This window comes from Euprymna scolopes, chromosome 39 (genome assembly GCF_053919585.1).
Source record: "Euprymna scolopes isolate OS-2025 chromosome 39, ASM5391958v1, whole genome shotgun sequence".
NCBI lineage: Eukaryota > Metazoa > Mollusca > Cephalopoda > Sepiida > Sepiolidae > Euprymna > Euprymna scolopes.
This window is the reverse complement of record NC_136520.1, coordinates 61,658,702-61,680,336: the sequence shown is the minus strand read 5'-3', so window position 1 is coordinate 61,680,336 and position 21,635 is coordinate 61,658,702. Positions and strand designations below refer to the sequence as shown.

At 34.3% G+C, this 21,635-nt stretch overlaps 2 protein-coding genes across 2 annotated transcripts in view; one reads left to right on the top strand and one right to left on the bottom strand.

Moving 5' to 3' along the window:
* Positions 1 to 21,635, bottom strand: part of LOC145263807 (zinc finger MYND domain-containing protein 11-like) — a 219,103-nt gene that overhangs the window by 165,730 nt on the left and 31,738 nt on the right. The window lies entirely within an intron of this gene.
* Positions 18,568 to 18,903, top strand: LOC145263917 (protein FAM200A-like). Its single transcript, XM_080120994.1, has one exon. The coding sequence runs from the start codon at positions 18,568 to 18,570 to the stop codon at positions 18,901 to 18,903; it is 336 nt and encodes a 111-aa protein (XP_079977120.1).

Below are 21,635 nucleotides of genomic sequence, written 5' to 3'. Positions count from 1 at the left end.
GGGAAATGTATGCAGACAAACGCTTTCACTTTTATAGATATATAGATAGATGGATGCAACATCTTTGGTGGCAATCTAAGAATTTAACGAAGAATTGATTTACTTATTCTGAATGACAAGACATAACTAATGGTTGGAAAACAGCTCTCTTTAACTTAGCATTAATCATACCAGCCACAGATTTCGCCAACAGAGACTGGTCCACCATGACGGTTGGTTAGAAAAATAACAAAGAATGACCTATCAGAATTCACTGGTGGGGGAACACTTTAGGTAATCAATAACAAACCAACTTCTTGACCAAAGCTTGGGATATTATTTAATTATTGTTTCATTATTCTTTTGCGATAAGTAATTTGTATATCTTTTATTATCGGACTATTATCCTCATCTTTATAATTGTTTTACGACGTTTCGACCAACTATTCCTCTGGCCTTCGTCAGGTTGTTACGACAACGGATAGGAATGCTGAATCTTTCAACTGCATTTTCTGTAATTACTGCCTTCCATAGTTGCTGTCTCATCACGTTTTAGCCAACTAATCCGCTGACCAGCTATCTTTAGACAATGCTCACCTGGAACTGTAGAGATTAATCTATCTGCCTTTGAGATCCGATAATAAATAAATAAATAAATGCCTGGATGCTGCATTTCCTAGAACAGAGCTGGACAATACCTCATTCAAATAAAGAAAGGCCTCGTCACCAGCAAGATAATCTCTAAGTTGCCAAGACAAACCACAACTGGCTGAGAGCAGTTTAATGATGTAAACGCCATCTCAAACACAAACACAGCCTCCGATAGAGATGCATAGACACATCTCATTAAGTACCTAATTACTAAACCTTTTTTGCAGATTTCATACAATCTGCACATTTAGCAATGTTTCTGAATTTTTTTTCATGAGGATTGATAATTTGAAATCGATTACTTTGACAAGTTTGCAGTATTATATCGTTATCGTGAGAATAACTCAAAATAACAGTAGTTCAAATAGTTGCATACTAATAATTGTTCCGATTGCTGTTTTACTAAAAGAGACAAGAAAAGAGACAAGAGAAGGAGTAAAGAGACGAGAGAAGGAGAAAAGAGACGAGAGAAGGAGAAAAGAGACGAGAGAAGGAGAAAAGAGACGAGAGAAGGAGAAAAGAGACGAGAGAAGGAGAAAAGAGACGAGAGAAGGAGAAAAGAGACGAGAGAAGGAGAAAAGAGACGAGAGAAGGAGAAAAGAGACGAGAGAAGGAGAAAAGAGACGAGAGAAGGAGAAAAGAGACGAGAGAAGGAGAAAAGAGACGAGAGAAGGAGAAAAGAGACGAGAGAAGGAGAAAAGAGACGAGAGAAGGAGAAAAGAGACGAGAAGGAGAAAAGAGACGAGAAGGAGAAAAGAGACGAGAAGGAGAAAAGAGACGAGAAGGAGAAAAGAGACGAGAAGGAGAAAAGAGACGAGAAGGAGAAAAGAGACGAGAAGGAGAAAAGAGACGAGAAGGAGAAAAGAGACGAGAAGGAGAAAGAGACGAGAAGGAGAAAGAGACGAGAAGGAGAAAGAGACGAGAAGGAGAAAGAGACGAGAAGGAGAAAGAAAAAAGAGGAGAAAGAAAAAAGAGGAGAAAGAAAAAAGAGGAGAAAGAAAAAAAACAGATAAGAAAAAAAAACAGATAAGAAAAAAAAAACAGATAAGAAAAACAGATAAGAAAAACAGATAAGAAAAACAGATAAGAAAAACATATAAGAAAAACATATAAGAAAAACAGATAAGAAAAACAGATAAGAAAAACAGATAAGAAAAACAGATAAGAAAAACAGATAAGAAAAAAAACATAAGAAAAACAGATAAGAAAAACAACATAAGAAAAACAACATAAGAAAAACAACATAAGAAAAAAAACATAAGAAAAAAAACATAAGAAAAAAACATAAGAAAAAAAACATAAAAAAAACAAGAAAAAAAACATAAAAAAACAAAAAAACAAGAAAAAAACAAGAAAAAAACAACAGATATGAAAAAAAGAAAACAGTAGAAAAGAAAACAGTAGAAAAGAAAACAGTAGAAAAGAAAACAGTAGAAAAGAAAACAGTAGAAAAGAAAACAGTAGAAAAGAAAACAGTAGAAAAGAAAACAGTAGAAAAGAAAACAGTAGAAAAGAAAACAGTAGAAAAGAAAACAGTAGAAAAGAAAACAGTAGAAAAGAAAACAGTAGAAAAGAAAACAGTAGAAAAGAAAACAGTAGAAAAGAAAACACAGATAAGAAAACACAGATAAGAAAACACAGATAAGAAAACACAGATAAGAAAACACAGATAAGAAAACACAGATAAGAAAACACAGATAAGAAAACACAGATAAGAAAACACAGATAAGAAAACACAGATAAGAAAACACAGATAAGAAAACACAGATAAGAAAACACAGATAAGAAAACACAGATAAGAAAGCAGATAAGAAAACACATAAGAAAACAGATAAGAAAACAAACAAAAAAAAAAAAAAGGAAAAAGGGACATTTTTAAATACCTTTTTTTCAGGGCGGGGTACAGCATACTAAGTTTAAGATGCTTCTTAAGTTAAAGTCTTTTTTAAATCATTTCTGTAGCCCATTTAGAGCTTTTTAAAGCTTAATCATTAAAAAGATTTTTTCAAATTTTTATTCACATAGTTAACCTTTTTCAACGATTGAAGATGAAAACTACAGAACTGATCACCATTACATATTCTCTGGACAGATTAGATGGGACCCTAACAGACCTGAGAGCAATGGATACTCTCTCCCCCAAATTAAAGATTCACCGGACACATTCTATTTTTTACAGCTTTTTATATATTTTGATAATTCTAAAGAATAACAGAATAAAGAATATCTCTTCATATTGACTGTAAATGCTTTTGGTGAGATTCATTTAAAAGCAAGGAAACCTGAAGAAAGCGTCTCACAATCATTTGTTAATAAGTCTGCTGCTAATGGAATGGTTGGTACTTGTGTAGAAATAATACAGACATTAAAGACTGAACATCGAAAAATTTGAACAACAAAAAACATTTGCTTTTACTTTGCACTTAAATTTTGTTTTTTTAAAAGCTCAAAAAAATGTTTCCTAAAATACTAAGTGCCATTTATTGAATATTACATATACTCGGCGTTGCCCAGTATCAAACGTAATGTTAAATTCCTTAAATAAAAAAATAAAAAGAAATTGAGACATGGTCATGATTATGCTTTTTTGTAAACAGTTCACTTAAGCTGAGATTGAAACCAAAAACTAAAGACCGTGAGTCCATTAGGCCAACTCGACATGATTTTTACAGAATATTTTAAACCTACTTAACATAATGTAAATGATTTGCGCATGCGCAGCTGTGAAACAGTCAGCAAAATCCGACGACTCCCACATACCAATGTTTTTAATTTTGACCCCTTAGCAGCATTTCTTTTCCCTCGGATAAAAACCAATTACAAAGTTTTCCACATGTCTGAATACCCTATATACCAAATTTCAAGACTGTAGATAAAAAATTCATTGAGTATATAAGTTGAGAAGGGTCATCACACCTACATTCGATTTTATATATATATATATATATATATATATATATATATATATATATATATATGAGAGAGAGAGAGAGAGAGAGAGAGAGAGAGAGAGAGAGAGAGAGAGAGAGAGACTAGCTAGAGGATCCAATGTTGCCCATGATAAGGAATACTATATCCTTTTTCGATAACCTAATAGAACCATAACTTCGTCATACACATGATTTTAAAATAATTAAAATCAAATAAACATATTTCTGGTTTTAAAGGGTTTTTTTACTCCCACAGCTACCTTAAGAGGGCACAGACATGGTCTTCCCCAGAGAATTTTTTTTTTTTTTTTTTTTTTTTTTTTACATACGATTTAAATGTCAACAAAATAGGATATATTTGAAGTTTTAAGGGAAATTCAGGGTCCCCATCTCCTTTGGAGTGGGGATACAGATTCCGAACCATCCTTTGCAAGTTTCCAGATATTGTGATAGCGACACATATTGTGTTTTAAACTTTGGCCTTCTTTGCTTTTGTATTCAAAACTTCATTATAACACCTATTTCCATAGGTTGCAGAACTCTACCCGCTGACTATTTTCCTCCTATCTCCAGGTTCTTTCGAGACTAAGATTAATATACATTTCCTGTTTGTCAATCAGATTTTGTTTTTTGGAAACTCTACTAGAAGCATATATGACATCACTTCAAAGTTATAAATATTTTATGGTAATGTTTTAAGCTCTAGTTATTAGAAAATTCCAAATAAGTTAAAAGATCTCTAGATTGGTTTCAATTTCCGGTTATGGCATCTACTTTATTTGTTGGATATTTATTATTTACTATTAATGTCATCTCCTGTATAATAAAATGACTGCAGAAATTCCCCTCTGGACTAAAGTATCTTATGTTTGCTACAACAGATACCACATACAAATTACATACCTCTAGGCTATTAGCCACTACCTTATGTAACTTTAGAATGCTATTCTAGACACATTTAGTAGTTATAATAAAATGCTACATTGCATCCGAGGAGCAACACTATTACAATTGCAACATTTTTAGAGGAACGAGTTCCTATTTTTCCCTCTAGATATTTAATTTTCCTACTACCACCAGTCAACACTGGGAGGAAATCTACACTTTATATACATATCGTGGTTACACCCATTATAACTGGATCATAAACACAGACATAACAAGTTTCCCTTTTTCAATTCATAAATAACGGCTTCCTTTCAAAAATCCGTCCATTCTGATTGGACGAGCGCTGAAAATTCAAATTCCAGAACTCAAATCTACTAAATAAACGAACACTGACTAACATTAAAACATGGCATCACTAACAGACATTTTTTAAAGCTTAAAATTCTTTTTATTTTTCATTCAATAAAGCATACACGTCATTAATAAAACACTTTTCTTGTGCTCTTAAGTTACTGTGCTGTTTTTTAAAATGGTATTTACAAGTTCCTAGTCGTGTTTTTGTTTTAAATGGTATTTACACGTTTTTGCAGTCGTGCTTGTTTGCATGTGTGTACATACAATAGACTAAAATTGTTTCCTTTTTCATTAAATACTTCTTAGATGTTATTACTAAATGTTGCGATATTTTTTTAAATTGTATTAACAAGTTATTAAAAAGGTGTTTGTGTGTTTGCATGCATGCGAGATACAGCAGCGCATGGCTGGCTACAGCTGGTATTCTATATTTCTAAAAATAGGCCGTTATGTTTTTCCTTTCAAGACTACAGTCAATATGTCTCCCTTGTCTTTGTGTCAATCATGTTTCATTCTTTTTAGCTCCTTGCATCAAATGACTTCATGCCTTATCTGGAGAAACTTAAAAAATGAAAATAAAATAAAAGCCGAGCATGCGGGGTCCCCCTCCACGAGTAAAAAAAAAAAAATTACTTTCACCATGTTTGTGTAAAAAAATTTTTTTTTTTTTTTTTTTTTTTTTTTTTTAATTCAGGGCATGGTTATTGAGAACAGTGCGAAAAAATGAATAGACAAACGATTTGAGGGCAATTTTATCCCTATAATTCCCCTTAGGAAAGGGGGCAACCAGAGTTATCCCGGAAAATCCCTTCTGGCAAAAATTTGCTTCCACCATGACTAATGTTTGTGCAAAATTTAAAAAAAAAAAAAATCCAAGGTATAGTTATTGAGAAAAGTCCTTCCTATGTCCTAAAGGGAAAAGGACACAAAAAATATTTTCATTGTTTTTCACAGGTAAATTTTACATATGAATATACTTTAGTTTGAGTAAGCTTCTCTAACCTGACATGGGCAATGTGAAGGGGTTATAGTGCTACTGCATTGCTTTTGATTGGTCAGAATCATTTACAAACATTCCTATATCTTTTTAGCATTCCCACAAATTGAAAAGATGAGGCCAATAAAAATGAGGATGACTTGTTTTTTTTTTTTTTTTTTTGGGGGTGGGAGAATGGGGTGTGAAATAAGAATCAACAAGCAAATAGACAGCAGGTCATCATTTTCAACTAACTCACCAGGTCAACGAAGAAGCAAGGGCAGGTCTATTCAATGGACACCGTTTGAACTAATAAATACTTGGAAAAGGTCAAAATAACTGTCACTGGAGTCATTAATCCATAAGCTCACTTTTTTTTTCTTCTTTTTTTTTTTTTTTTTTAAACACATTAGCATATTAAAACTGGAAAAAAAAAAAAAAAAAAAAAAAAAAAAATGGTTTATTTCCCTATCAGATGCTAATCAAAAGTAAACTTTCAAAAATTGATATCTTCATTTTTGGGAATTAATTTGGTTCCAAGAACCCCACAAAATAAGCAAAACAAAAGAGAAACGGATGAGATAAGTTATTCGTTTTTCATCACATAATCGAAAAAGATTTTTTTTAAAACTTCTGATCTTTAAAAAATTGAACAATGAAACTTATTTCATAGTGAAGATCAAAGAGATTTAGGCACAAGCTATTAATACAAGCTCCATCTGAAGATCATATAATCTGCAGAGTCCTTAAAAAGAATTTACATATAATACTAGTTATATCTACTCAGCATAATCTTTGTTTTTCAAATATTTTGTTAATTAAAAGAAAAGTAACTCTTTAACATGGTGTCTGTATGAAAATAGTTCAAACTCGATCAGAAAGTATTTTCTGGAAAGAATTAAAATTATATTTTATTTATAACAGGCTACAATGATCGACCAAAAGAAATGAACTAGAATCAAATATTGATTTGGTTTGGAGAATTTTATAGATAAAAACTAAAAGAGAAACTTATTTATAGTGTGTTGATTTCACAACAAATGGGCGATGTCTTTTAAGGTTCTCTGAATTCACGTTTCTTGTTTTTAAATAACAATTTGGAAAGTATAATGTCAGATTCCAACTGAGAGAGAAAGAATCCAAACAGGCCCCTTCCTTCTCTATTAACTCCATATGTGTTGTCATGACTTACTCGGCTTGTTTTGACTCTCGCGTGTGTATCCGTTGACATCTTATATGCTTCTTTTTTTTATATAGAGTGATGTGGTTCTCGGTTGATTAACTGCGATGGATGGATATATACTCGAGTCAAAATAATGATAAGAATATTCTGTTATCATAGACCTAGTCATTACATATTTCTAGCAAATGATGGAAAATTGAAAATTACTGAATTTTAAGAATGGTTTTAAGTAATTTTTTCATTTTTATTAAATCACTTTAATTACTGTTCATATCAACAAAACTATCGCGTATATATATATATATATACACACACACACATATATATATACATACAGAAAAAAGGACAAAATTACAAATAGCAAAAAACATTAATTTATTATGAACCGTTAGAAAAAAAAAATGAGCAGGTATGCCGTGATAGGGTCTTTCCTCTGTACTATATAAATATAAATAGTAGGTTGTAAAATTTAAATAACAGTAATCAGTTTGGCCTTTTGGCTAGGAGCAAAAATGTCACTTCCCTTTTCTGACCTCAGTGGAGGAGAAATCCTTCTAGATGGAGGAAATTTTTATTTTTGCTCCTATCCAGAATACCCCTTTTTGGGGGAGCTGGATTTTCTCCATATTAAAAAACAGACCTTGTGTCTAACTCTGCCCTCATGGGGAGGCAAGTAAATAGGAAGAGTAACCCGATTTGACAGTAACCTAGGTATGATAAATAAAAAAAAAAAAGAAGATATTTATTCATATACTTACTTATGCCTGAAAGTATCCTATACCTCTACAAGGCCACCATTCGCCCATGTATGGAGTATTGTTGCCACATTTGGACTGGTGCATCTCCTACTAGTCTCTCTCCTGGACAAGGTTCAAAAGAGAGTCGCCAACCTGATAAATCCTGAACTGTCATCTAAGCTGCAAACTCTACAAACCCTTCAACATACCGCCGGCAAACCCAACAAGCAGCAAAGTCTCACCCCTACACAGTAGAAATCCCTAGATGTAAGAAAACCTTCTCCCCTAATAGTATCTTCCCCAGAACTGCTAGACTTTGGAATTCCCTTCCAGATTCCGGCTTCCCCAACTGTACTGACACGCAGAAGTTCAAGTGTAATATGAACAGCCATCTTGCTGCTTAACTTCCTACATAGCCTCCCTGCAACTTATGGCCCAGATAGTATCCCCCTATATCAGTGGCACTTTGCCTTGTTTGGGCGAAAATGTAAGAAAAGAAAAATTCTTTTAACTCTAGTTCTACAAGACATTTACAATTTCATAAAACATTTCCCGTTGTAAAAAATTTACAACAAATACTTGTCTAGATATAACAATTTCTGTCACTCTATACATGTGCCTAAAATTAAATGAAAATGTCATGTGCACAGTTTCTTTCCTATAACTGTCCCTTTATGGAGCTGCTTCCAACCTGATTATAAAATGGTAGTTTTCATATCAGATGTAAATAAATAAGTTTTTTTTTAGCCGTCCTCTTATATAATTAAACCCTACCCAAGTTCGACCATTACTGATCAGTGTTGTTTTCCCATCTGACATGCATTAACCTTTATTCTACAGTAGACTCTAGGCCTTGATACGCGATAACCCCCCCCCCCTCCAAAAAAAATGTAAAAAGATAAATTCTGTGATTAACATTACCTTATACCAAACTCAAAGCCGTTAGGTGCAGTTCTTAGCCAGTATAGAGATGTGGATGTATATCCAGAGAGCCACAACATAAGATAAAAAAAAAAAAAAAAAAATTTTAAATCTAAAATTGGGACAATTTTAGTTGGTATGCTTCAAGAAAAGGTGTGTCTCTTTGCTAAAAACCATGCCATGTGTTGAGAGTCAACAGTTTCAGAAATATCAATGACAGTTGGGTGGGTCTTTATTACTGGAGTCCCAACCAGAGGGAATGTCAAAAAAGCCAGTTATGAAAATAGATTGCATTAATTTTAGGACAAATGACAAACATAAAGAAAAGTATTCAAATAAAAAAAAGAAAGAAAAACAAATTTAATGCACTGACATCAATAGAAGATACTGGATTTGAAAATGATAAAGTTCCCTTCCCTGAGTATACCAACATCAAAACGGGTTATGCATATCTAATTCTGTGATATATATATATATATATATATATATATATATATATAAATGATGATGATTGCAACGTTTTGTCAGACGAGTGCCACTCCCTCAGACACTTAAAGTCCATGAACCCAAAAATGACTTCCATCGCCACAGGACCATTTTAATAGACAAATGCTTGAGGGAGTATCTATACACAGATGATGTTACAGAATCTTAGCTTTGTACGACAGCTAAGTCTCTCTCTCGGTTCAAAATGTTGAGATCCAGCAACAAGTAAGAGCAAGATAGCCAGCAACAAGTTAAACTGTAGACCAGCTTAATGCAGGTACTGGTCTCCCGCTTTGTTTTTTTTTTTATATCAGAGATTTGCTTCTCCTAGAAAGGTTGCCTTCACCACGGCTTACGGAAGCCCTCTCCAACCCAACACACACATACATACACACACAAACGCACATGGTGCTAGTTGGCCGTTGACCCAGAAAAAGGGGTCAGTCGCCCTTTGGAAGGTCTAGTTTTTAATCTTTCAGGGAGACTAGCCGCCCTCCTCACCAAACAAGTTTGGTAGGGGGAACCAGTTTAGTCGCCGGTGACCCAACCATGAGGCAGGTAGTACTGGGTTACATGGTACCAGTAGCATATGACATGACCTATATATACATACATACATACAGTTATCCACATACAGTACTGTTTCGCTGTTTCACACCCGATCGCCCAAACAGTTACATGCATGCATCGATATGTTAAACGAAATTATACGAGTTAGGGACAAGATCACATCATTTAGAGCTAGCATAGAATTTTTGAAATCGTTTGGACAATTATGTCGCCCCCCCCCCCTGGTTATATTTCTAGGTGCATTGCTAAAATAAAAGCCAGAAACGTTCTTAATTTGGAATGTGCTTTTATTGAGAATGAATGCGCAAACTTTGGTCATATTCTTGATTTAATTGTTGCTAAATACTGCCAGCTTGGGTTGTTCATGTTGACGGGCCTCTCATGTTTTGATAGATTACAGTTCTCTAAATATCTATCTGCTGGTGACAATTATCGTAGAAACAAAGCCCGTTCCAACGATACTTATTCATGCCAGGCATGGTGTTGGGATCGAAGTTGACCAACATGTGTTCAGCTTCTCTCTCCCACATGGATAAAGTAGTATTAGCCAGAGGTTTGGATGTGGGTATCCCCCCATCTCGCATTGATAAAGAAAATATTTTTGCTGAATTTGAGATACATTTCCAGCTCGACCACCAGGAGCCCAGGTCGAATTATGTCCTTTATACGAAGGCAAAGTTAGCTAAACTCGCATACAGTTTTGCCAATCTTATCAACACACAAGAATTTGCATAGAGCAAGATCCACTCTCAGGCCGCCAAAGTTTTAAAGTCAAATAATGATATTTATGTTACTAAACCGGATAAGGGTGCTGGTGCGGTCATTCTTAATAGTAATGTTTAGGAAATGTTAATTATGAACGATCAAAGGTCAACACTGAGTACTGAAGTAAAATTTCAAAAACGTTTTCTTCAGATGCGTAGAAATAAATTTATCAGCAACGATACTTATAATAGGATCTAACCCGTGGGTTTACAGTGACCACAAATGTACGGGCTGCCCAAGATCCATAAGAACGGTGTCCATTTAAGGCCCATCTTATCCATGATTGGATCAGCTCAACATAAACTTGCAAAGTGGCTGGCCAAGATCTTGGAGCCCGTGCTGAACAAATTGTCACATAATTGTATTACAAACTCATTCCATTTTACTGCTGCCATGCGTGACCTAGAATGTAGTCCGCAAACTAACTTTTGTTCTTTTGATGTCACTAGTCTATTTACTAACATTCCTCTTGACGAAACCATACAAATATGTGCCGATATGCTGTATCGTACTATGCTAACTCCCTCTGCTTTTCCAGAGAATACTTTTCTGGAACTCATGGAATTGGCTACTAAGTCGGTCAGTTTCAGCTTTAACAATGAAATGTATCACCAGGTTGATGGGGTTGCAATGGGCAGTCCTCTGGGTGCTATCCTAGCGAATATCTTCCTAGGTTTCCAGGAATGTGTTATTCACTCGGGTTGCCAGACCCTTTCATTATCGGAAGTACGTTGATGACACGTTTGTCATTTTCAAGTCCCGATATGAAGCGAGTGAATTTTTCCTGCAATTAAATAATCTCCACCCAGCTCTACAATTCACCATCGATGGGGAGCATAATGGTTCTCTTTCCTTTTTGGATGCTTTGGTAGAAAGGGCAGGGAATAATTTCTCTACCACAATATACAGGAAACCTACTTTCATGGGTCTGCATATTAGTTGTGATTCCTTTGCTTCCATGAGTAGGAAAATTAGTTTGATTAAAACTTTGGTTCACTGTACCCTCATGATTTGCATGGCCAGCAAATTAAAATAGTTTGTTTTTTTTATAATGTAGGTAGTTAAGCAACATTGAACATGGTTTGTACAAAAATGGGTAACCATTTGGGAAATTCCAGATACTGTATGTGCTTTGCTTATCTCAGCATGGTTTCCAGTTGCCCTGAACTTCTTGCCAGTGGATTCAAGCAATGCCAATTCAGGTAATTGTCTATAGATTTGGTGAAATAAAAACGATAAATATATCAATTTGAATATAGAAATCATATAACATTTATTTCACCAAATCTATGGACAACCATGTAGAATAATCTAAAAAGTTGGGAACCGAATCTCCCCTTGCTGTTATTTCAGATCATTTGAAATCATATTGAAATCATATTGTTGCTTCCATCAAGGCCAAAGGTTTTTTTGGGGGGTAAATGTGTGCGCACGTGTGGTAGCATGATTAGTGGATCACATAGTTGCAGTATATGTGAATAACAAACTTGTTGCTAATGTATATAAATAAAACAGATGTATGTATATCTGTCTGTGCATGAAAATATTTACATGATAAACTCTTAAACTACTGGTCACATAACACTGAAATTGATAGGAAATAATAATCATGCACTAAGGATGGTTTATAATGAGTAAAATCTTTGCATAGATGAATAACGCATACAGAAGTGTGTTAGTAAGTTAAAATGCAAAATGTTCATTTCAACTTGACATTTCTATTACTTTTGCGCATACGCAAACTCATTCATAGCTTCAAGTGGTTTAATTTGAAATCTTTCTCATCTATTTGATAGTTCAAATGGTAGCGGATGTGGCTGGAGGGTGAAATTTTTTGGTTTTTATTCTCGCTGATGGCACATGGATTTTATTTTTTAAACTTTTGAAATTAGTACTAGATATTAGATACAATATTTGATAGAGAATTAATCTGTAATAAGAAATTTGCACGAATTGAAATAAATTTAGGAGTATTTTACGGCTGTTATCCAGTAATATTTAACAAAAAGAGAGACCACACAGAAATGTGTTTGTTGTGGAGTTTAGACCACCTCCACTTAAGAAAATGTTTCTTCATGTACAAGATTTCTTACTGTCGTTAAGACCTACTCAAAATTTTGCAAAAAATAATTGCTGGAACCTCAGACATTAGGTTTTTGATGTTCATAGATTGATCATTCCAAGTGCATTATCTGAAATGCAGAGTTTCTGGGTGGTTGAATAGGGATGAACTGTGAAGAGAGATAAAAAGTAGCCAGCTGAAACGACTACAGGACATCTAGGATTTCTAGGCTGAAAGCAGATATTCCAGCAGATGGGTAGAGGAGAGCTCTCTTGGTATCTGACAATCAGTATGTTTTTGTTTTTTAAAGAGGGGGGGGGGGAATCTATCAGTCAGTTGAATTTTTGTGTCTCATAGAGAAAAAGGAATTCTACACTGCTTTAATTTCATTGGGTTAAAATCCTAGTAGGTATAGGCAGCATGTAGGGAAACGTGCGACTTACCTAACTAGCACGTGTGCATAATTCAACGGGTCGGTCGTGAAATGAATGAAGAAGAAAGAAACAAAAATGGCTGCGTTATCTCTTTATATGCCTGCAATGTGACCATCCGATATGCAAATGCGATGCTCCTGGTTGCAGATAAAAGAGGGTTGATTTTTTAGAGGGATGTTCATTTTGAAGTTGGATTTCGAAGAAATAAGTTGAATTAGCAGAAGTTCCTTTGGAGCTGAGAGAAGGTGCGTTACGTATACAGAAGGTTGGAAATTATTCGTATGACGGGCGGAAGAAATACCACTCAAGTTATTGAATTATACAGCAGGAGCAGCAGTTTTATAATTGGAATTTGTAAAACAAAAAAAAAATAAAATAAAATAAATAAAAAAAAGTCAAATTTAGGTTTTGTTCACTAGCTTGTTTGTATCTCATGCTTAAAAAAATGCATTAAAGAGTATATCTTCCACTTTTGTGTAATGTTTTCTTTTATCTATTTATTGAATAAAAATCCTATTTTACTGATTTTCACGAGACCAATAAACATACAATTGATGCGGAACGCTAGCTGGTAATTTTTACACTGTCAACAAACTCGTACACCTTGTTTAATACTTTCACATTTCCACCATTCAACGAATAAAAAACTAAAAATAGCACGAAATTAAGCAAAGAATGTTTATTTTTTTTTTTTTTATAAAAAATTGCCAAACATATAAAGAAATGTGTGTAATTAGTTTTCAAAATTTAATTTGCTACAGGTGAATTAACTGAATGATTTATTTTTATTTCATTGTTCATATACATGTTGTACCAATTAATCGGAATCAGAAATCAGAAAAATCGGTAATTTTCAGGGAATCGGAAAAATTTGTGCCTAATTTCCGATTCCAAAACCAAATCTTTTAATATTTTATTATGTTAATTTTTCATTGCTGATACCGTTGATAAATATTTACTCCTTTTAAACTATTAGTAAAACTAACCTCTATAGATCATAACATTAAAAGAAGATCTAAACAAAATAAAACTAACTTGAAACTTTGTGAAAATTTTCTCAAGAAAAATAATATCAAACATTATTGCTAATTAAATCAAAAGTAGAATATAATAGTGTTGCATTTTGTCCGGGGGGGGGGGGAGGGGGGGTTGTCTGCTCCCTTACTCAGCATTGGCAAATATGACAAGGAATGGCGAAAGGTGTGAAAAGGATTGGCCTTGAATTGAATTTGAAATGAACTCGTGAAATGTCATGCTTCCATGTGATTTTTTTTGATTCTGCCCGGTATCACTTATGTTTATACTTAGGGATTCCTGGTGGCCCCTCTAGAGCCCACCAATCTCACTCCCCTATATAAGGCAATAAAAACCTAGACCACTAACTGCAAGTATTTGGGGGTAATTAACATCTTCAATACCGTTTGGCTTGACAATTTGGCAACATAAAATATAAGTGTATTTTTAAATAACTAAAGATATTCAAAATGTGTTTCATGATTTGAAAATTAATTACAAGCATATTTTTACTTTATTTTTGTTTAATATTTATTTTAATGTGATGCAAAAGTTCGAATTGTTTTGTTTATTTTTGTAAAAGTCAAATATATTGTAATGTTAGGTAGAAGTGTAACATATCTTGCCTTTGGTAACATTTATTGGGTGGGTTTCTACTAGTATATTGTTTAATTTTTAATTTTTGAGCCATTATCGAGTTAAAAGTCGTATGTCGGCCTTTAGATTTAAAGCAAGCAGTGAGATAACTCAAAATAATTCAACCTTCCAAGGCTTACATTGTTATGCCTATGAATTCCAATTAATCACATAAAAATGATTTTCTTTATAAAAATTTAACTAATTTTTAATAGTTGTTGCATTTTATAAACATTACATTAAAAAATAAAATTGGAGTTATCCCCCGTTTAGAAAATTAAAGTGTTTTGATATAAATGTAGTTCATATAAAAAAGAAAAATTCCACATTTATTTATATTATCAAAGCATGTAAGCATAGGGGCGTGGGATACTCACTGTAACTCATCCAAGCATAACAAAATAGAAAACCATGCATCTTGTGTAGCTAGCGCATGACAGATACGCCTTCAATATTTACATATTTTGCTGTGAACCTTACATATGGATAAGGTTTGTTCAGAAAATAAATAAAATGTCTAGTATTTTGAGTCAATATCAATTGTCAGACTCAGACGAAAAATTTTTTTTTTTTTTTTTTTTTTTTTTTTTTTTAAATCGGGTCAATACACTCTTCCTTTTGTCTACTTTTTTTTTTTATTCACATTTTTTTCTTCAAAATATTTCGTTTGTGTAAAATCGATTAGGCACATTCTCTGCCACATCCTATGTTGCCAACCATGTCTTGACTGCTCCTCACCACCAATGCCTCAATTAGAAATTAAATCTCTGCTGTCTGTCTTGTTGCAGCTATGTAGGTCTTTAATGGTTCAGGCATACAGCATGATATACTCATCTCTGTGTCGGTGGTGCAAACATATCAGTATATGGACATGAGCAACCACCACCAAAGATTTGGTTGAGCTTTTATATCCCAAGCTCATCATTCTCAACAGCAAAATTGCAATTGGCTGATCACTTTAAGGGCTGGCTCAGGATCAATCTGCATAGAACCGCAATGGTTCAGAATGTAGTGTAGGCAAGAGGAAAGGTTAGCTCAACTCAGTTGTAAGTACTCAGGCATTAAAGTTCATGATTAAAAATAAATTTAATGAGCTAACCTGCTATGTTTCTGAAATTTTTAGATGAAGATTGGTTATTCGTATTATTTGGATTCAATAGACAACTGTTCTGGATTAATTTATTTTTATTTCGGACTATTAGTCTCATCTTTATTAGTTGTTTTTTTTTTTTTTTATCTTTTTATTGGTTCACAACGTTTCGGCCAACTTCCTCTGGCCTTCGTCAGGTGGTAACCGCAACGGATAGGAACTTTGAATCTCCTAACTGCATTTTCAGCAATCACTGCCATCCGTAGTTGTTGTCTCACCACATTTTTGACCAATTAACCTCTGGCACGCTTTGGGTGGGATTGAACCCGTTATCTTCAGACAATGCGCATCTGGAACCGTAGAGATTCAACGTCTATCAACTGCGCCACGGGCCCCGAAGGGTGATCAAGGTTGGATTCTTTGATCTTATAAATCCACGTTTATTTATTATCTGATCTTCCATAGTCGGGTCCGTACCGATTGGTATATATATATATATATTATTCCTTAATTGGAATTCATTTGTTGAGATGAGCATTATATATTAATTTATTTCGGACTATTAGTCTCATCTTTATTAGTTGGTTTTTTTTTTTTTTATCTTTTTATTGGTTCACAACGTTTCGGCCAAATCCCTCTGGCCTTCGTAACTGCGACGGATAGGAACTTCGAATCTCCTAACTGCATTCTCAGCCATCACTCAAAAAAAAAAAAAAAAAAAAAAAAAAAAAAAAACCCTAATAAAGATGAGACTAATAGTCCGAAATAAAGATACATTAATATATAATGCTCATCTCAAAAAATGAATTCCAATTAAGGAATAATATATATATACTGTTCTGGAGTTTGATTTTCACAACGTTCCGATCGATGTAACCTTCTTCAGATGTATCCTGTCGAACTCGGAAAGGTTTGTCGAATTCAGGAAAAATACAACTGCATATTACTTAGGACCTCTATCCAGCTATGGCTGACAGAACAAGAGCATGCTACCCTGTGAAGTAAAAGGTTCCACTCGAAATTCCGTCCAAATTCCCGAATTCGACAGAAACATTTGCTAGTTTGACAAGACACAACTGAAGAAGGTCAGAGGTTACATCGACCGAAACGTGAAAATCACACACAAGATGAGAACAGTAGTCTGATGAATCCAAATAATACAAACTGACCTGCTATGCATATATATATATATGTGTGTGTGTGTGTGTGTGTGTGCTAGAGTATAGACAAATTCAATGTTTTATTTAAACTATTATTCATTGTAAAAGTAAACCTTACTGTTCCAGATCACGAAGACAAGTGGAAATTTTTATACTTTAGACCAGTGTTTTTCAACCATGGTTTCGTGGAACCTTAGGGTAACGCCAATATGGTCCGGGAGTTCCACAATCTCTAAATTAGAACAAGTAACAAATAATCAGAATGTTTAATTCAATTCTGAGAATTTATTTTATTAATATACGCATATTAAAAAAAAAAAAAAAAAAAAAATTGTTTAAACATACTAAATTTTACATAATTAAACTCGCTACATTTGAAAAATTAATATCTCGTCACTATTAGGTTTGTTTTTTTATATATTCATATTATAGTGTCAAGGTCAAAAGAATCGCATTAAATATCATAAGAGAAAGATGTTCTTTGATTAAAAAATTTGAAATATAAGCTTACATTTGCTATGCAAACATGACAGGGTTAAAAGTCTCAATTGAATAGTAAAAAAGCCAATCATCGTTTGTAGTTTTCACTTGTTTTATTTTGATTTTGTCTTGTGCCTGTTGTCAGCGAGGAAGTTTATATACAGGAGGGATAGAGAGGGTAACATGATACTGAGAGAGGGAGGAGAGAGAAGGTGGACCAGCGTGAAAGAAGAAACTGAAACGCCTAAATAAAAATGAACATCGTCTCCGCGCCCATCAAGACTGTAGTAAATGTGTACATCCCTGATGAAGTCCCACTCCTCTTCTCCAGTTCTGGACATGCGCAAAAGGGCCAGGTGAGAGGAGGGTCTTCCGTTACTGGGAAAAGTCGATGGCGGCAGCGGACGTGAGAAACCACTGCTCCCACTGGCGAAAGACTACTTACGGCGATACATCCAAGTGAAACATGTGTGCCCAAGAAAAACAAAGAAAAGATACGAGATACACCCAAGCGAAACACATTTGTGTCCGAGAAAAGTAAAACAAGCCAAGATACGCACGAGGAACACCCGAAAATGATATCCCTAACTGCGGTTGTAAGCTATCCTTTTCGCTATCCCCCCTCCCCCCTCATCTTACACTGACTAATAATCCCCTGATAAAAATAAATGAAATGTTTGTTGTGTTAAATATAGCCGATACTTCATGCTTGACTTAGTTAAAAAAAAAAATTCCCACCTCATTCAGTCCTTTGTTTTATTGTTTTGTTTTACGTCTTTTTTCCTTTTATTTTCTTGACCTTTCTGTTTCTTAGCTAGTATTAATTTTTACCTCCAATAAAAATTTCCAAAATTCTCACTCCGCCTTTGTCGTTATTCCCCTGTGCATTCCATATGTGTCTTAAGAGGCATCCCCTTTCCTTTCATTTTTTTATTTTCATCAATTAATTTAATGCAATTCTTTAAGCGCTAACTCTACATGTAAAATTTTGCTTTCAGATTTACACGCATGGATAGATTTGTGAAAAACCAAGACTGATGTGGATGAAGAGACACAGGATCTGATGCAGCCTGTTGAAACTGCAGCTGCTACCAGCGATGCAGCCCTGTCGAAATCAAGAAATGATGGAATTAACTAAAAGTGCATCAATATTGTGAAAACTACATAGCCATGGGATTTATTTGGACGAGAAACCCAGAGTATCCTTCACCTTTGTGTGTTATTTATGGGGAGAAACTGGCTAACAGTACAATGGCACCAGTCAAACTGAAACAACATTTAACGATTAAACATCCAGAGTTGTCGAGCAAAAGTGAACAATATTTTAAACAAGAATTAACATTAAATAAAAGTCAAGTTTCTATGTTTGCAAAAAAGTTCAAGTTGTGTGACAAAGGACGAGAATCAAGTTATGCTGTGGCGAAGATAGTTGCAAGAAAAATTAAATCTCATATCATTGCTGAAACTGTAATTTTATCTGGATGGCAAGAAATAGTAAGGACAATGTTTGGAGAGGAGGCTGTATCAGAGGTAAATAAAGTTCCACTTTTTGACAACACAATACCTAGGCGCATTCAAGACATGTGAAGAGATGTTAAGTCAGAAATACTGAAACATAAGTTGCACTTCAAGTTGATGAGAGTACGGACATTATTGGTAAAGCGCAACTTGTACTTGTTTGTTTTATTAATGATGAAAATATTATAGAAGACTTCCGGTGTTGCAAAGAATTGCCAGCGACAACAAAAGGACAAGATGTATTTGATATTTTCAATTCGTATTTAGAGTATTTTGGATTAGACTGGAAAGACTGTGCTGGTATTTGTACACATCGTGCCCCTGCAATGACAGGTCTTAAAGACTGCTCCAATCACACAAAAACAAAATCTAAATATTCATACTTATTGTTTTTTTTATTTTTTTTACACAGTGATCACCACTTATCAAGGCCCGGAAGCCACTCAGGGATAAGGGTTATTGCAAGTACATTACGTTAGTGTGGAGATTTGATGAAGTGTTTACTAAAGGGGGCGGTTCATTAGGAATTTGTTAACGTTGGACTTGAAGACATCCAAGTTGTAGTCCGGTGGGAAGCAGGCAGACAGAACAGAGTTCATAGAAGCACTTGTTGCTGAAACTCTCGGATCTGAACTAAAATCTATATTGGATATGGTAGTGAAAATAGTAAATTACATCAAGATGAGACCACTTAAATGTAGACAGTTAAACTGTATGGAAGCAGACCACCACTTTAATCCAGTACAAAGAAATATGATTTTCAAGGGAAAAGATATCTTGTTTTTACGAATTAAGAGAAGAGTTATTGACCTTTTATTTGCAAGAAAATCTGAAAGATTTTGTAGAATGTTTGAGTAATGGCCATTGGTGTTCGAAGTTAGCATATCTTGCTGATATATTTAAGGAGCTAAAACAGGGAAAGAATGAAAATATACTATCTTCTGCTGATAAAAATTAATGTTTTTCAAAAGAAATTGACAATATGGAACCAACACATGAAATGTTTCCAAGTATTTTTAAAAGAGATTTTCAAGAAATTAGGCCATCGATTTTGAACGATTTGGATATTTTATTAAATCTTCACAAATATTTTCCATCAATAGCTGTTGACCAGTATAACTGGATTAGAAACCCATTTGTAAAATTTGAGCTATCAGAAGAACATATAACAGAAGAACTTGCCAGTATTCTAAAATGAAGTTGGAGCATTCTGCATTTAACCTGAATGTATTTTGCTTTCTGGTTAAAAAGAAATATCCTAAAGGTGACACAATGAAAAAAAAAAAAAAAAAAAACTAGCTTATTAATTGAACCTATCAGATAACTCAACATGCATCATCATCATCATCATCATCAAAAAGCACAACAAAGACTCATATTCACTGTTGCAATCATGAATTGCAGTTTTAAGCTGCTCACAACTTCTAATGCTGTGACCTGATGACTTGCAATGTCTGCAGTTTAAGCGTTCTCGTCTTCATAACAATGGGATCACTCTTGTCCCAGAGTCCGTTAATACAAGCTGATATACTGTCAAATTGGTTTGTCTTTCGAGACTTGTTTATCCGATACTGACATAGGAACTAATTTGCCTCAATGCCAGATTCTGTATAGTTGAGCAGACCAATGTTGCCATTTTCTGCAATTAACTCAGCATTGTGCCCAAAAACAACATGAGCACTTTGAGAGAGATCAATCCATCACTGTAGTTGTAATTTCACAAAAATTCGAAATTCATGAACTTCAAACGGACATATCTTGAGAAATAATTGGACTTAGAGGACAAATGAGCCCATTTTTTTGCAACCTCAGACTCTGAACTATTCAAATATATAGGATTTACAATGATTTGAGGAAGTTGCTAAAAATCCATATGTCTGCTTGCCAGCCTACTGTGTGCTACATCTTGTGTAAATTTGGATTTTCAGCTTTGTCAACCATTAAGCACAAGAAACGAGCACAATTGCTGTATATGGAAGATAAGCTTCATGTGAGTGTCAAAAACACAACCTAATCTTAAAAAGTTGTGCAAGAAACACCAAGCTCAATTTTCCCATGGAGTTTTTGATAAGAATAAATAAGAATTCAAATATGTACAATTTTGTTTTCATTACCTGTACAACAAACGTGTACAATATATTGAACATAAATATTTTATTTTTATATTTTAAAGGCAGTTTTTTGGGGGGTTTTTTGCACGAGACAACTAAATTATTGCATAAGGGTTCCATGAGCCTGGGAAATGTTTCCATGGGATTCCGCACTAGCAAAAAGGTTGGAAAACACTGCTTTAGACATATCAACATCTTATTGATGTTAATGGCTTCCGTTCTATCTTGAGAGACAATGGATATCTTTCATAAGTCTGCATGTGTAATTGTGAAGCAAGGATTGCACAATCTTCACATCCACTTCTAAATTGGCACTGCCTGATTTCAGTGGCAAGAAGTCCAGGATGACTGGAAACAATGCCATGGACTCCCTCTATTGTGAGTATTCTGTACCTCTACAAAGCCACCATTCGCCCATGCATGGACTATTGTTGCCACATCTGGGCTGGTGCATCTACTACTAGTCTCCCCCTTTTGGATAAGGTCAAAAAAAAAAAAAAAAAAAAAAAAAGGTCTGCAATCTAATAAGTCCCACTTTGTCGACTAGACTCCAATCCCTGTCCCATCACCACAATGTTGCATCTCTGTGCCTGTTTTACAAGTATTTAATGGAATATGCTCTAATGAACTTGTTGCACCCTGACAAACTTGCTAAGCAGCAAAATCACACCCTTTCATTGTTGAGGTCCC

What these genes read in the sequence shown, in the direction of transcription:
- LOC145263917 (XM_080120994.1), top strand. Translation starts at nt 18,568, where the DNA reads ATGGCACCAGTCAAACTGAAACAACATTTAACGATTAAACATCCAGAG.